At 42.7% G+C, this 17,362-nt stretch overlaps 1 protein-coding gene and 1 long non-coding RNA gene across 3 annotated transcripts in view; one reads left to right on the top strand and one right to left on the bottom strand.

Annotated features, from left to right (window-relative positions):
* Window positions 1-17,362, top strand: part of LOC122558180 — a 38,414-nt gene that overhangs the window by 15,147 nt on the left and 5,905 nt on the right. The window lies entirely within an intron of this gene.
* cdh15 (cadherin 15, type 1, M-cadherin (myotubule)) overlaps window positions 13,934-17,362 on the bottom strand; it is a 107,884-nt gene continuing 104,455 nt past the window's right edge. For both annotated transcript variants that reach the window (XM_043706475.1, XM_043706474.1), the window contains 2 exons: window positions 15,698-15,865; window positions 13,934-14,972 (listed from right to left, as the gene is read on the bottom strand). In XM_043706475.1, coding sequence (XP_043562410.1) covers window positions 14,772-14,972; window positions 15,698-15,865 — 369 coding nt within the window. In that variant the 3' untranslated portion in view covers window positions 13,934-14,771. The remainder of the gene's footprint in view (window positions 14,973-15,697; window positions 15,866-17,362) is intronic.

Below are 17,362 nucleotides of genomic sequence, written 5' to 3' on the forward strand. Positions count from 1 at the left end.
CAAAATGCATCACTTCGCATTTATCCAGGTTGAACTCCATCTGCCATTTCTCAGCCCAGCTCTGCATCCTGTCTATGTCACGCTGCAGCCTGCAGTAGCCCTCGGTACTATCAACGGCACCTCCAGCCTTTGTGTCACCTGCAAATTTACTAACCTACCCCTCAAGCTCCTCATTCAAGTCATTTATAAAAACTACAAAGAGCAGAGGCCCAAGAACAGATCCCTGCGGGACCCCACTCAACATTGACCTCCAGACAGAATACTTTCCATCTACAACCACTCTCTGCCTTCTGTCAGCCAGCCAATTCTGAATCCAGATAGCCAAATCTCCCTCTATCCCATACTTCCTGACTTTATGAATGAGCCTACCATGGGGAACCTTATCAAATGCCTTGCTGAAGTCCATATATACCACATTCACTGCTTGACTGTTGTCGACCTGTCTTGACACCTGCTCACCACCTCAATAAGATTTGTGAGGCACGACCTGCCCCTCACAAAGCCTTGCTGACTGCCTTTAATCACGCTATGCTTTGCCAAATAGTCATAAATCCTATCCTTTAGAATTCTTTCCAAAACTTTGCTGACCACAGATGTAAGACTGACTGGTCTGTAATTGCCAGGATTTCCCTATTATCCTTCTTGAAAAGAGGAACAACATTTGCCTCCTTCCAATCCTCCATTACGACTCCCATGGAGAGTGAAGAGGCAAATATCCTCGCCAGTGGCTTAGCAACCTCCTTTCTAGCTTCCCGGAGCAGCATAGGATAAATCTGGTCTGGCCCTTATCAATCTTAATGTTTTCCAAAATTTTTAGCACATCAACTTCATCAATCTTTATCTGGTCAAGACTGTATCCCAGCTCCTCTAAGTTTTCATTTACAACAAGCTCCCTTTCCTTGGGAAGCAAAAAACTCATTTAGGACTACCCCTATCTGCTCAGACTCCACGCACAAGTTCCCTCCGCTATCCATGATCGGCCCTACCTTCTCCCTGATCATTCTCTTATTTAAATAAGGCTGTGTGTCTGTCATTGTTGTTTCCAGTGCTTAGGTCGATGGCAGTGATCGTTCTCAATTTCTTTCCTTAAAAAAAAGGCTTTGCAGCTGTTAGGTACAACTGAGTGACTTGATAGGCTATTTCAGTGAAAATTTAAGAGTCATAGAGTCACAGAAATGTACAGCACGGAAACAGACCCTTTAGTCCAACTCATCCATGCCAACCAGATATCCTAAACTAGTTTAGTCCCATTTGGCAGCACTTGGCCCATACCCCTCTAAACTCTTCCTATTCATATTCCCATCCAAATGCATTTTAAATACTGTAATTGTATCAGTCTCCATCACTTCCTCTGTCAACTCATTCACACGCGCATCACCCTCTGTGTGAAAATGTTGCCCCTTATGTCCCTTTTATATCTTTCCCCTCTCACCCTAAAGCTATACCCTCTAGTTATGGACTCCCCCACCCCAGGGAAACAATTTTGTCTATTTATCCTAAGCATGCCCCTCAGGATTTTATAGACCTCTATAAGGTCACCCCTCAGCCTCCCACGCTCCAGGGAGAAAACCCCCAGCCTACTCAGCCTCTCTGTTTAACTCAAATCCTCCAACCCTGGCAACATCCTTGTAAATCTTTTCTGGATCCTTTCAAGTTTCACAACATCTTTCCAATAGGAAGGAGACCAGAATTGCATACAATATTCCAAAACTGGCCTAACCAATATGCTGTGCAGCTGTAACATGAGCTCCCAAGTCCTATACTCAAGGCTGTGACCAATGAAGGAAAACATACCGAATGCCTTCTTCACTATCCTATCTACATGCAGCTCTACTTTCAAGGAACTATGAACCTGCACTCTAAGGTCTGTTTGCTCAGCAACACTCCTCAGGACCTTATCATTAAGTGTATAAGTCCTGCTCTGATTTGCCTTCCCAAAATGCAGCTTCTCACATTTATCTAAATTAAACTCCATCTGCCACTCCTCAGCCCATTGACCCATCTGATCAAGATCCTGTTGTACTTTGAGGTCAACTTCTTTACTGTCCACTACACCTCCAATTTTGATGTTGTCTGCAAACTTACTAACTATATCTCCTATGTTGACATCCAAATCATTTATTTAAATGATAAAAAGCAGTTAATCACATTACTGTTGCACTTGAGTTACAGGTCGGACAAAACATTGAGGACAGCAGACTTCCCTTTCCTAAAGGGCATTCGGGTTGGGATATCTGATCGGTATGGACGAGTTGAACCAAAGGGTCTGTTTTCATGCCATACATCTCTGTGACCCTATGACTCTAAGAATAGTCTTGTGGTTATCATTAGCCATTTTTTTAAAAAACAACCCAGATTTACTTGTTAATTTTATTCAAATTCCACATTGTGTCATGTTGAAATTCCAATCTGTGTCCTCGGTGTTAGAATAAAGGCAAAATATTTCACATGCTGAAATTTGAAACATGCACAGAGAAAGTTGGAGAAACTCAGCAGGTCTGGCAGCATTTGCGGAGAGAAAAACAGTTACTATTTCAAGTCTGATATGACTCTTACTCAGAACTTAATTCTTTAAAATTGTTTCCTCAGAACATTACCCTGGGTCACTGGATTACCTCATCTAGCGACAAAACCACTAACCCACCATGTTGCCCTCCATAATATTTTCATAACATCCTGCGTTTTGAGTTTTCAAAGAAATCTGATAAAATTTTAAAACTAAAGGCTGCTGATTTATTTCAAAAATCATAGATGTCACAACAGGGTGGCAGCCTTTTATCTCATTAAGCTTGTGCTGCTGTTCCAACCTCACAACAATGTTCTTTCCCCATAGCCCTGCAAATCCTTCGGTCCAAATATTTGTTTAACTTATTTTTGAAAGATACTCTTGAACTGGCTGCTAGCAATTCCAGATCATAATCATTCACTTAGTTCAGAAAACAAATTTTCCTTGAATTTTTCCTACTGAATCTTTCATCAATCATTTGGAATCTATGTTCAGTTACTGAACCTCTTCCAAACAGGAACAGTTTTTTCTGAATTTATTTTACTATAACCTCTCATAATATTGATGAAAGGTAATCTAGAATCAAAATACTGGTTTGCTTTCTCTCTATGGATGCTGCCTGACCCTCTGTGATCTCCAACATTTTTTGTTTTCAGTACAGATTCCAGAATCTTGTAGTTAGCCCCTACTAAGGGTCCCAGCTCTGATCACTGTGGTACATGACTGGCCACAGGCTTCCAATTACAAAATAACCCTCAACCACCGCCCTTTACCTCCTAATTGTAAGCCAATTTTGGATCACATTTGCAAACTTACAGTCATAGTCATACAGCACGGAAACAGACCCTGCGCTGACCAGACATCCAAATCTGATCTAGTTGCATTTGCAAACATTTGTCCCATATCCCTCTAAATCGTTCTTGTTCATGTACCCATCCAGATGTCTTTTAAATGTTGTATTTGTACCCACCTCCACTATGTCCTCTGGCAGCTCATTCTATACACGTAGCACCCTCTGCGTGAAAAAGTTGCCCTTCAGGTGCTTTTTAAGTCTTTCCCTTCTCACCTTAAATCTATGACCTCTAGTTTTGGACTCACTCACCCGAAGAAAAAGACCTTGGCTAATCACCCTATCTACAAACAGACTCTAACCTCACACCTTTAATGCATTATCTGAGCTGTTACCTTTGCTTCCAAATAATCTGTTGGACTGTTCAGGGATGTGTAGGGTGGGTGCATTAGTCAGGGGTTAAATTTAGGGGAACGGGTCTGGGGGGGTTACTCTTGGGATGGTCACTGTGGACTTGTTGGACTGAAGGGCCTGTTTCCACACTGTAGGGATTCTATGAAAAGACTGTATGAAGATGGTAGGTTTCCTTTCCTGAAGGATTTTAGTGAACCAGGTGGGTTTTTCCAACAATTTACAATGGTTTCATGGATTTCAGTAGATTCTTAATTCCAGATATTTTTACTGAATTTAAATTCTACCATCTGCAATGGCAGGATTCAACCCGGGTCCTCAGAATATTGATTGAGCCTCTGGATTAATAGTCCTGTGATATTACCATTAGGCCATCACCTCCCTATTTGTCCAAGACCTGGAGGAAACAGTGTCAGATTGGGGTGGACAAAGTTAAAAATCAGCTGATGAACCGACACAAAATGTACCCTGGGTGGGGATTTCAATGTCCACCACCAAAAGTGGCTTAGCAGCAATACTACTGATCGAGCTACTCAGGTCCTAAAGGACATAGCTGCTAGACTGGTGAGGGAACCAACAAGAGGGAAAAACATACTTCGCCTCATCCTTACCAATCTGCCGGCTGCAGATGCATCTCTCTATGACAGTATCTGTAAGAGTGACCATTGCACAGTTCTTGTGGAGCCGAAATCTTGCTTTCCCATTGAGAATAACCTCCATTGTGTTGTATGCACTACCACTGTGCTAAATGGGACAGACTTTGAACAGTCCTAGCAACTCAAGGCTGGGCATCCATAAAGCGCTGTGGGCCATCAACAACAGCAGAATTGTATTCCTGTACAATCTGTAACCTCATAACCGGGCATATACCTCATTCAACCATTACCGTTATGCCAGGGGATCAACTCTGGTTCAATGAAAATTGCAGGAAGGCATGCCAGGAGCAATAACCGGCATACTTGAAGATGAAGTATCAACCTGGAAAAGCCACCAAATAGGACTACTTGCATGCCAAACAATATAAGCAGCAAGTGATAGACAGAGCTGAGCAATCCGACAACCAACAGATCAGATCTAAGCTCTGCAGTCCTGCCACATCCAGTCATGAATGGTGGTGGATGATTAAACAACTCACTGAAGGAGGAGGAGGCTCAACAAATATCTCCATCCTCAATGATGGAAGAGCCCAGCACAGCAGTGCAAAAGATAAAGCTGAAGCATTCGCAGAAACGTTCGGCCAGAAGGGCCAAGTGGACAATCCATGCAGCCTCCTTCAGTTGTCCCCAGCGTCACATATACCAGTCTTCAGCCAGTTCGATTCACTTCACGTGATATCAAGAAACAGTTGGCGGCACTGGATACTGCAAAGGCTACAGACCCTGACAACATTCCCGCAATAATACTGAAGACTTGTACTCCAGAACTTGCCATTTGCCCAGCAAAGCTCTTCCAGTACAGTTGCAACATTGGCTTCTACCCGACATTGTGGAAAATTGCCCAAGTATGTCCTATACATAAAAAGCAGGACAAATCCAACTCAGCCAATTATCACCCCATCAGTCTACTCTTGATCATCAGTAAAATGTTGAAAGATATCAACAACAGTCCTGTCAAGCAGCACCTGCTCAGCAATAATCTGCTCAGTGACACCCGGTTTGGGTTCCCCCGGGGCCACTGAGCTCCTGAGGTCATTAGTCCCCTAACGCCACTGGTTCAAACATGGGCAAATGAGCTGAATGCTAGAGGTGAGGTGAGAGTGACAGCCCTTGACATCAAGGCTGCATTCAACTGAGTGTGGCATCATAGAGCATTAGCAAAACTGGAATCAATGGGTATCGGGGGGAAAACTCTCCGGTGGTTAGAGTCATACTTGACATATAGGAATTTGGTTGTGGTTGTTGGAGGTCAGTCATCTCAGCTGCAGGACATCTCTACAGGAGTTCCTCAGGGTAGTGTCGTAAGCCCAACCACCTTCAGCTGCTTCATCAATGATCTTCCCTCCGTCATAAGGTCAGCAGTGGGGATGCCAATGATTGCACAATCTTCAGCACCATTCACAATTCCTCAGACACTGAAGAGGTCCTTGTCCAAATGCAGTAAAATATGGACAATAACCAGGCTTGGGCTGACCCAGTGGTAAGTAAAATTCACGCCACACAAATGCCAGGCTATGACCATCACCAATAAGAGACAATCTACCCACCAACATTCAGTGGTGTTACCATCACTGAATCCCCCACTATCAATATCCTGGGAGATATCATTGATCAGAAACTTAACTGGACTCACCGCATAAATGCAGTGGCTACAGTGGCAAACACATCGACCTGGACCCAATATACCGGCCACTGCAGCGGACAGCTGGAACTGACAATTGGAAGCGGCAGAGACAAACCACTATAAATGCCGGAGGAAACATCACAGATGCGCTTCACAGGAGGCTCCCACAGGATGTCACCTGGATAGGGGATGAAACATCTGCAACACAAATTCCCAGCTCGGCGAACAGAACCACAACAATACTGTGGCAAGTAACTCACCTCCTGCCTACCCAAGCCTGTCCACCATCTATAAGGCACAGATCAGGAGTGTGATGGAATATTTGCCTGGATGAGTGCAGTCCCAAGACGCTTGACACCATCCAGGACAAAGCATTAATTGGTACTGCATCCACAAGCATCCACTCCCTCTTCCACCAATGCTTTGTAGCAGCAGTGTGTACTATCTATAAGATGCACTGCAGAATTTCACTAAAGATCCTCAGACAGCACTTTCCAAACCCATGACCATTTCTGTCTAGAAGGACAAGGTCAGCAGTACATGGGAACACCACCACCTTTAAGTTGCCCTCACCATCCTGACTTGGAAATATATAGCCATTCCTTCATGGTCCTGGAATTCCCTCCCTAATAGCATTGTGGGTCAACCCACAGCAAGTGGACTGCAGTGGTTCAAGAAAGCAGCTCACCAACACCTTCTCAAGGGCAACTAGGGATGGGTGATAAATGCTGGTCAGCAAGTAATGCCCAGATTTGACAAAAATGAATAAATATTTTAAAAATTGCCGGGAAAACCTATAAAAGATTATTTGACCACAACTCCTTGACACTCAATGGTGCTATCATCATTGAATTCCACCACTGGCCCCCCACCCCCCCCCCCTACTCCAACTATCATCATCTGGTGACTACCATTGACCAGATACTCAATTGGTCTTTTCACATAAACACAGTGGCTACAAGAGCAGGTCAGAGGCTAGAAATACTGCAATGAGTAACTCAATGCCTGAGTCCCCAAAGCCTTTCCACCATCTGCAAGGCACAGGTTAGGAGTGTGATAGAATACTCCCCAATTGCCTGGATAGCCTTAGGTCCAACTCTCAGGAAGCTTGACACCATCCAGGACAAACAGCTCACTTGACTGGCACCACATCCACAGGCATCAACTTCTTCCAACACCAGTGCTGAGTTGCAGCAATGTATACTATCTACCAGATGCATTGCAGGAATTCACCAAAGATCCTTATACAGCACGTTTCAAACCCATGACAACTTCCATCTAGATGGACAAGGGCAGCAGATATATTGGAACAGTACTGCCTGCAACTTCCCTCCTAAACTACTCTCCATCCTAACTTGTAAATATATCACCATTCTTTCACTGTCACTGGGTCAAAATCCTGGAATTCCCCCTCTCAGGGCACTATAGATTACAACAGTTCAAGAAGGCCACCCTTTCTCAAGGGCAGCTAGAGACGGGCTATAAACTCTAGCCAGCCAGTGACGCCAGTAATACAACGGTCCCATGAGAGAATAGAAAAAGAAATCTGGTGAGTATGTCTGATTAATCCTGCCTTTCCAAGTATTGATTAATCCTGTTCTTCAAAACTGTTTTCCCAGTAATTTCCCTATCACCGACATCAGACTAACTAGCCTGTAATCTCTTGGCCTATCCCTGCTACTCTTCTAGCACCAAGGAACCACATTAGCTATTGTCCAATCTCTCCATATTAAATAGTTTGTGATTTTGTAAAGTTTGCTGTTCTTACTGAGCTGTACAAAACTTTGGTTAGGCCATAACTGGAGTACTGTGTACAGTTCTAGAAGGATGTGATTGCACTGGAGGGATGCAGAGGAGATTCATCAGGATGTTGTCTGGAATGGAGTAGATTTGCTGTGTTCCAGTTGTTTTATTTAAGCAGAAAAGGCTGAGGAGTAACCTGATCAAGGTTTATAGTATTCTAAAAGGCATGGACAGGATGAATAAGAGAGCAGCTGTTCCCCTTTATTGAACTATCAATAACGAGCACAATTTTAGAGTGAAAGGCAGGAAGTTTAGAGGTGAGTTGAGGAAGACATTTTTTACCCAAAAGGTGGTGGAAATCTGGAATGCACAGCCTGGGAGGGTGGCTGAGGCTGGAAACCTCACAATCTTTAAAAAGTACTTGATTGAACACTTAAGACCATAGGATATAAGAGCAAGTTAGACCATTTACCTTCTCATGTCTGCTCTACCATTTGATCATAGCTGATATGTTTCTCAACTCCATTCTCCTGCCTTCTCCCCAAAACCCTTGACCCCCTTGCTTATCAAGAATCTATGTATCTGAATGACTTGGCTTCCACATCCTTCTGCTGCAGTGAGTCCTACAGCGTCATCACCTGCTGGCTGAAATAGTTCCTCCTTATTCAGTTCTAAAGGGCTCTTCACTCTGAGACTGTGCCCTCTGTCCTGGTCTCTCCTCATAGTAGAAACATCTTCTCCATGTTCATACTATCCAGACCTCTCTGTTTTATGTAAGTTTCAGTGAGATACCCCCTCCTCCTAAACTCCATCTAGTACAAACCCAGAGTCTTCAATCATTCATTATACGACAAGTTCTTCATCCCTAGAATCATTCTTGCAAACGTCCTCAGAACTCCTCCAGCACCACACATCCTTCCTAAATACAGGACCCAAAGCCACTCACAATATTCCAAATGTGATCTGACCAGAGTCTTATACAGCTTCAGCAGTACATCCCTTCTGTTGTATCCTAGTCCTGTTGAAATGAATGCTAACATTGCATTTGCCTTCCTTCATTAGTTCATTAAATATTGGAACAGACTTAGGCTATTTGGCCCATTGAGTCTGGTCCACCATTCAATCATGGTTGATATGCTCCTCACCAACATTCTCCTGTCTTCTCCACATAACCCTTCAATCCATTACCAATTAAAAATCTGTCTAACTCCTCCTTAAATTTACTCACTGTTTCAGCATCCATCGCATTTTGGGATAGCGAATTCCACAGATTCACAACCCTTTGGAAGAAATAGTTTCTCCTCAACTCTGTTTTAAGGATGCTATCCCTTATCTAAGAGTATGACCTCTCATCTTAGAATGCCCTATAAGAGGAAGCATCTGCTCCACATCTATTTTATCCATACCTTATATCATCTTGAATATTTGATCTTCTAAATTCCAGAGAATACAGGCCTAAACTGTTCAATCTCTTCATACAACAAACCCCTCATCTCTGGGATAAATCTAGTGAACCTCCTCTGAACTGCCTCCAATACCACTACATCTTTCCTCAAATAAGGGGATCAAAACTGTGCACAATACTCCAGGGTCTCACCAATGCCTTGTATAGTTGTAGCAATACTTCCTTACCTTTATATTGTGTTCCTTTAGCAATAAAAGCCAACATTCCATTTGTTTTCTTTATTATCTGCTGTACCTGCATGCTAGTTTTCTGTAACTCATGAATGAGGGCTGCCAACTGAACCTGCACGTAAACCTTAAGAGAATCTGAACTAGCACTCCCAAGTCCCTATGTGCTTCATATTTCCAAAGCTTTTCCCTATTCAGAAAATAGCCTATGCCTCTATTCTTCTGACCAAAATGCAAAACTTCATTCTTTCCCACATTGTATTTTATTTGCCACTTCTTTGCCCACTCACCTAACCTGTCCAAGACCTTATTGCAGCTCCCCAGCTTTCTCAACACTACCTGTCCTTCCATCTATGTTTGTGTCATCTGCAAGTTTTGCAATTTAGGGGAGGTTATGGCCTAGCGGAATTATCACTGGATTTGTTAATCCAGAGACCTAGGTAGTGTGCTAGTGGCCTGGATTCCAATCCTGCGTTGGTAGATGGTGAAAATAAAAATCTGGAATATTTTTAAACAGTGACCCCCTATTTCTAGATTCTCGTACAAGAGTAACATCCTCTTCACATCCACCCTGAAAAGACCCCTCATGAGCTTATGTTTCAATCAAATCACCTCTTTATTAAACTCCAGCAGATAGTTTTATGATGACCCTGGCAAGTTACTGTTCCCCAGACCTAAAATATCTAACGAAGTGCCATCCTTACTCCCTGCCTATCCTGACAGCAGTTTACATCCTACTCCATGCAGAAGTGAAGAGCACACTTGATGAAATATACACCATCACAAATAGTCTTGAGACTGAATACCCTGAGACCTTATTCATCGTAGCTAGTGACTTCAATCAGGTCAACCTCAAGAGTGTGATACCAAGTTACCATCAACATATCTCCTGTTCCACCCAAAACACCCTTGATAATGGGTACAGAACCAAAATAAATGCCTACTGCTTCACCTCCCCCCATCATCTGCATTTTGGTAAATCAGACCACAAGACTGTGCCCCTTCTCCCAGCTGACAAGCAGAAACTGAACCGTGAGGATCTGGTACAGAAAACGTACAGTGCTAATCTGAAATAACGGATGAGCTCCTACATGACTGCTTGGAGTCGGTGGACTGGTCCATATTCAAGAACTCAGCGGCCAACCTAAACGAGTATGCCATTAGTCGAGAGTGTGGTGCTGGAAAAACACAGCAGGTCAGGCAGCATCTGAGAAGCAGGAGAATCGATGTTTCGTGCATAAGCCCTTCATCAGGAATCCTTTCCTGATGAAGGGCTTATGCCTGAAATGTTGACTCTCCTGCTTCTCGGATGCTGCCTGACCTGCTGTACTTTTCCAGCAGTACACTCTCAACCCTGAGCTCCAGCATCTGCAGTCCTCACTTTCTTCTGAGTATGCCATTACCATCACAGACTTCATCAGTAAGTTTGTAGAGGACTGTGTGTCAACAAAGTTAATCTAAGTGTTCCTCAACCATGGATGAACCGAGAGATCCACTCTCTCCTGAAGTCCAGGTCTGAGGCATTCAAATTGGGTGCTCTTGGCCTATACAAGAAATCTAGGTACGATCTTCACAAAGCCACCAGGAACACCAAGAGACAATTACAGACTAAACTAGACTCCCAGACTAACCACACAAATACACATCAACTATGGCAAGATATAGCAGGCTACAAAGTGAAGATGCGTAGAATCACTGACAGCAATGCATCCCTCCCCATTGTGCTCAATGCATTCTCTGTTTGTTTTGAGCAGAAGGTCAGTGAAGTGATGACACTTTCCTCAACAGCCTCAGTACACCTTTATCCACAGTTACTGCTGCAGACATCAGATCGGCCTTCTTGAGAGTGAACCCACAGAAAGCAACTGGCCCAGATGGAATCCCTGGCTGTGCACTCAAATCCTGGGTGGACCAGCTGGTGGGAGTATTTGCAGACATCTTTAAGTTCTCCTTAATCCAATGCGAGGTTCCTACCTGCTTCAAGAAGACCACTGTCATCCCATTGCCAAAGGAAAATCAGGCAACTTGCCCTAATGACGGCTGCCCAATGGCTCTGACATCCATCATTATGAAGTGCTTTGAAAGGTTAGTAATGGTACACATCAGCTCCAACCTCCCAGATCACCATGATCCACTACAATTCCCCTACCAGCGCAATAGGCCCACCGCAGATGCCATCTCTCTGGCCCTACACTCATTCCTGGAACATCTTGAAATAAGGACACCTACGTCAGACTCCTATTTATTGTTTAGCTCCACCTTCAACACCATAATTCCAACTAAACCTATCTCCTAACTCAAAGACCTATGACTGCTCCAACCTCTACAAGTGAATCCTTGACTTCCTGACCCGCAATCACAATCAGTAAGCATAGGTGACAGCTACTCCTCCATGATAATCCTCAACACCAGTGACCCGCAAGGCTGCATACTCAGCCTCTTACTATACCCCTTATACACTCAAGATTGTGTGGTCAAATTCAGCTTTAACTCCATTTACAATTTGTTAATGATATCACTATAGTAAGTTGGATCTTAAACAAAGACGAGACAGAGTACAGCAAAGAGATAGCTTAGTGATGTGGTGTAAAGACAACAATCTCTCCCTTATTATCAGAAAAATGAAGGAGCTGGACATCAAGTTCAGGAATTAGAGTGGAGGACATACCTCTGTTTGCATCAATGGTGCTGAAGTGGAGATGGAGAAAGTGAGGACTGCAGATGCTGGCGATCAGAGTCAAAAAGTGTGGTACTCGAAAAGTACAGCCGGTCAGGCAACATTCAAGGAGCAGGACAGTCGACATTTCGAGCATAAGCTCTTCATCAGGAATCCTGGTGAAGAGCTTATGCTCAGGAATCTGATGAAGAGCTCATGCTCGAAACCTTGACTCTCCCGCTCTCTGGATGCTGCCTGAGATGGAGATGGTTGAGAGTTTCAAGTTCCAGGAGTAAACATCATCAACAATCTGTCCTGGTTCATCCATGTTGACGCCATAGTCAATAAAGCATCCCAACATCTCTACTTCCTTAGAAGGCTAAGGAAATTCAACATGTCTACAATGACTCTTACCAATTTCAGAGATGCATGTGGAAAACATCCTATCTGCATGCAATACAGCTTCATGTGGCAACTGCTTTACCAAAGACCACAAGAATTTACAGAGAGTTGTGAATGCAACCCAGTCAATGATGAAAACTAGCTTTTTCCATTGACTCTATCTATACTTCCTGATGTATCGGGAAAGCAGCCAGCATCATAAAAAAGACCCTCCCACCCTGGTTATTATTTCTTCTAACTGGCAGAGGTTACAAAAATTTAAAAATACATACCAGATTCAAGCTCAGCTTCTTTCCTGCTGTTATTAGACTTATGAACGGACCTCTCATATATTAGATTTGATCTTTCTCTGCACCTTCTCGTAGTTATAACACTTTATTCTACATTCTGTTCAATGACTGTGATGTATGATTTGCCTGGATAGCACGCAAAACAATGCTTTTCATATATCTTGGTACATATGACAATAATAAGTGAAGTCAAATCAAATCTCTCTGTCCTTTCATCCCAATACATTTCTAATCTATTCCAGATAAACCTTCTCCAAACTGCTTCCCATGTATTGACATCCTTCCTTTAAAAAGGTGGCCATCACTGTACAAAGTACACCAACTCTTCATTATCCACAGATTTGCTACCTGCTGCTCCGTGCACTCGCAAGGTCAGCCCAGACTCCCCCTTTTTAATATAGACTTCCCCAGTCTGATCTCATGGTCCTTTGCATTAGGAGAGTTAGGTGGTAGCGATATCCATATTTTCTGTTATCCACAGAAAATCTGTGCTCCTATTCGCAGCGAATAAAGAGAATTTGGTGTAATCCAGGTATGGTTTCACCAGTGCCACATATGACTGAAACATAACCTCCCTATTTTTGTGTTCAACTCCCCTTACAATAATTAATAATATTCTGTTAACTTTACTAATTACATGTACGTGCAGGCTAACATTTTGTGATTCATGCACGAGGACACTCAAGTTCTTCTGCATCTCAGAGCTCAGCAATGTCTTTTCATTTATATAATATATCTTTTTTATTCTTCCTGCTTAAGTGTTGTCTCACCTTGTTTCTGCCAGGAAATGATCAAAATTTATGGGAAGGATAGAAGCATCACACTAGGGCAAGAAAATAATGAATGGGATATCTTAGGGTTGAAGGTTCTGTGTTGGAACTAGTGCAGTTTCTAAATTATGGAAATCGACGGGTAACTTTTTCACACAGAGGATGGTATGTATATGAAATGAGCTGCCAGTGGAAGTGGTAGAGGCGTGTACAATTACAACATTTAAAAGACACTTGAATGGGTACGTGAATAGGAATGGGCCAAATGCAAGCAAATGGGACCAGTTAAATTTAGGACATTTGCTGGCATGGATGAGTTGAGCTGAAGAGCCTATTTCTGTGCTGTATCAACCTATATGGATTCAGAAACCAAAGATGCATTGTTAGATTTGCAGACAATACCAAACCAGACACAGCAAAATCAAGGCTTAAAAAAAGATAAGTTACACAAAGTTTGACAGTTGGCAAAACAAAAGGCCAATGAAATTTAATACTGGAAATATAAAGGATAGCTCACAGGAAAGAAAACTGGGAAAACTGATGCTGACCATAAGGGTTGCTGAAATAGTTACAGGTACAATGGAAACTTATTGAGTCAGTCAGCTCAATACTTAACATTTTAATGTTGATCCATAAACAAAGCAACAAAAATAACAGGTCAAGATCAAAACTGACTCTAAAACTGTCCCACCTGGCATTAGCTGCATTGACACACAGTACTCCATCTACCTCCTCCCCACCTTCTCCCCCATCCAACTTCCCACCCTCTCTCAAACACACAGAACCCCATCCAATTTGGCAACTAGTTAGACACTGGCTTTGTGTTGCATGTTACTTTGCAGTGTTTGACACACAGTGTTCTCCATCCACTGTCTCTCTCCTTATCGGTTTGCTTTTCCTGTCTTGCTGGGTCACCTTTCCACATCCCATTTTGTCTTTGTCTGATTCCCTTGCTCATTCCCTCCTTGCTCATTCCCTCTCTTTTTCCCTTTCTCTCTTGCTCTCATTCACCTCTTACCCTTTTAATCTCCCAGTGTTTTCATTATTAGCATGGTATGGAATGCCTGTGTGACAGACTGAGTTTACAATATGATATCATCCTTACCCACTGACCCCTAAGATAAAAGTTTGACAGTTGTGTTCCATATCACAGAGTCATGGCTCAGAATTCAGATGAGAAACTGTACAAGTTATTGGCAAAGAATGAGAATAATTTCAGACATTTAGTGATTCAGTTGGAATAATACATTTCCTCAGATTGAAGTTTTGGAGATCTCAGTTGGACTGACAATTAGTGATCTCCATACATATCAGCTAGCTTCTTGAAACGAGGGCCCCAATCACTAAGGTAGTCATAATCCTGGTCTGAGTCAGAAGCCCTGGATGTGATGGAACTCAGAGTCTCAGCCAGAGAGCCCTCACCCTCATAATCGTAGATCAGAGCAGTGTCATACGGGGGTGCATTTGGGTCGTTATCAGCTGCATCCAATCCCTGCAAAACAGATTAAAAAGGGTTATTGGAGAGCACAATGACAGGGCACACAGCACCAAGAAGAGCACATGGCGCTTACTTGGGAAGAGAGACACCTGAGCACAAGACACTATTGATGTATATTTAATGTAGCTCTATACTGGTAACTTTAATATCAGCACACAGAGCAGGGTATGCTTGTATAGAAATTACTATTAGAGAATGGCTTGTATTTATGATTAGATGTTTACTGCATCTTGTTCTGAAATCATTGATCTAGCTGTTGGAATCAAGTGTTGCATATTTTTAAATGTATAGTGCCTGCAATAATACTCATCAAATGGAGATTACACCAATATCAGCTCACAGATTGTGGGGGACAAAGAAACCCAGTTCTGTCCACCACGTAGGTGGATCAATCTTTCTGAATACTAGTTGACGCCACTTATAGATCTCTCTTATTGTGTCTATGACAGTTTCTGTCTGACATGATGAGAAGAAAACTGCTTGCACCTATAATGATCCAGTAGCTAAAATACATCTGCAATAAATACAATTAATGAACCACTAACATTTACTTAACAAGGTCTTTCTCTGTTGGGCTAACATGAGCAGTATGACTCCCTTAACAGTGTGTGACTGACTATAATAACTTCACCCATAACGTTATAATTACTCATACAAAAAAAAATCTGTAAATAACTGCAGTGATTCCATTGCCCCGAGTTGCCTCTATGGAAACCCACCTCATTGATGAAATCCTTGATGTCATTGGGGTTAGCAGGGGGTCTTTTTGGATAATGTGGTTGCCCATAATTAAATGGTGCATCTCTTCTGATTGGCTGCTTTCCTCTGATTGGGGTTGAGGGCAAGACCTCATCTGGATTCCTTAATTGGTCAATGTTATAGGCATCCTTGGGGGACAAAAATCAACCATGAGCCGGTGGCATTGCAGTGGTGTGTTGAAATTTCAAAATCGATTTGCAAAATGTATTAAAGACAGGAATTGAACAGGAACTCTTTCTAATGGTGTTTTGATTATGTTATTTTGCACGTTACCAAACAATCTTCCTTGACTTCAGGAAAAAAAACTATTCAATGAGTAACTGACCAGCAAATTAATAACACACAAGTGATAGAAGAATCACACAAGATATATAGCAGCGTAGAGATTGGAACAAGGTCAGCCAGGTGGACATCATAAAATATGAGTTCCCTGATTGGGACTGTTAATTTGGTCCAATCAGAGAGCCCCAATGAAAACAGACCCAAGTCTCTCAGCCTTTCCTCATAAGACCTTCCCTCCAGACCAGAAACATCCTGGTAAATCTCCTCTGCACCTTTTCCAATGCTTCCACATCCTTTTTGTAATGGGGCGACCAGAACTGTACACAATGTTCCAAGTGTGGCCACACCAGCGTTTTGTATAGTTGCAGCAGGATATTGCGGTTCCGAAAATCAATCCCTCTACCAATGAAACCTAATACACCATATGCCTTCTTAACAGCGCTATCCACCTGTGCGGCAACTTTCAGGGATCTATGAACATGGACTCCAAGAACCCTCAGCACATCCACACAACCAAGAATCTTTCCATTAATTCAGTACTCTGCCTTCCTGTTATTCATCCCAAAGTGCATTATCTCACATTTAGCTGCATTGAACTCCATTTGCCACATCTCAGCCCAATTCTGCAGTTTATTCAAGTCCCCCTGCAACCTGTAACATTCTTCCAAACTGTCCACTACTCCACCGACTTTAGTGTTGTCTACAAATTTACTAATCCATCCACCTATGCCTGCGTCTAAGTCACTTATAAAAATGACAAACAGCAGTGGTCCCAAAACAGATCCTTGTGGCACACCACTAGCAACTGGACTCCAGACTGAATACTTTCCATCAACCACCACTCACTGCTTTCTTCCAGAAAGCCAATTTCTAATCCAAACTGCTAAATCACCCTCAGTTCCTTTCCTCTGCATTTTCTCCATCAGCCTACCATGTGGAACCTTATCAGAGGCTTAACTGAAGTCCATGTATACCACATCAACTGCCCTATCCTCATCTACATGCTTGGTCACCTTCGCAAAAAATTCAATGAGGTTTATGAGACACAACCTGCCCTTGACAAAACCATGTTGACTATCTGAAATCAAATTGTTGCTTGCTAGATGAATGTAAATCTCATCTCTTATAATCCTTTCCAAAATCTTTCCTATATCAGAAGTAAGGCTCACTGGTCTATAATTACCTGGGTCATTTCTGTTGCCCTCTTGAACAAGGGCACAACACTTGCAATCCTCCAGTCCTCAGGTACTAAACCTGTAGACAATGATGACTCAAATATCAAAGCCAAAGGGTCTGCTATCTCCTCCCAGCTTCCTAGAGAATCCTCCAATAAATCCCATCCG

The sequence above is a fragment of the Chiloscyllium plagiosum genome, chromosome 17, assembly GCF_004010195.1.
Source record: "Chiloscyllium plagiosum isolate BGI_BamShark_2017 chromosome 17, ASM401019v2, whole genome shotgun sequence".
NCBI classification, from domain to species: Eukaryota; Metazoa; Chordata; class Chondrichthyes; order Orectolobiformes; family Hemiscylliidae; genus Chiloscyllium; species Chiloscyllium plagiosum.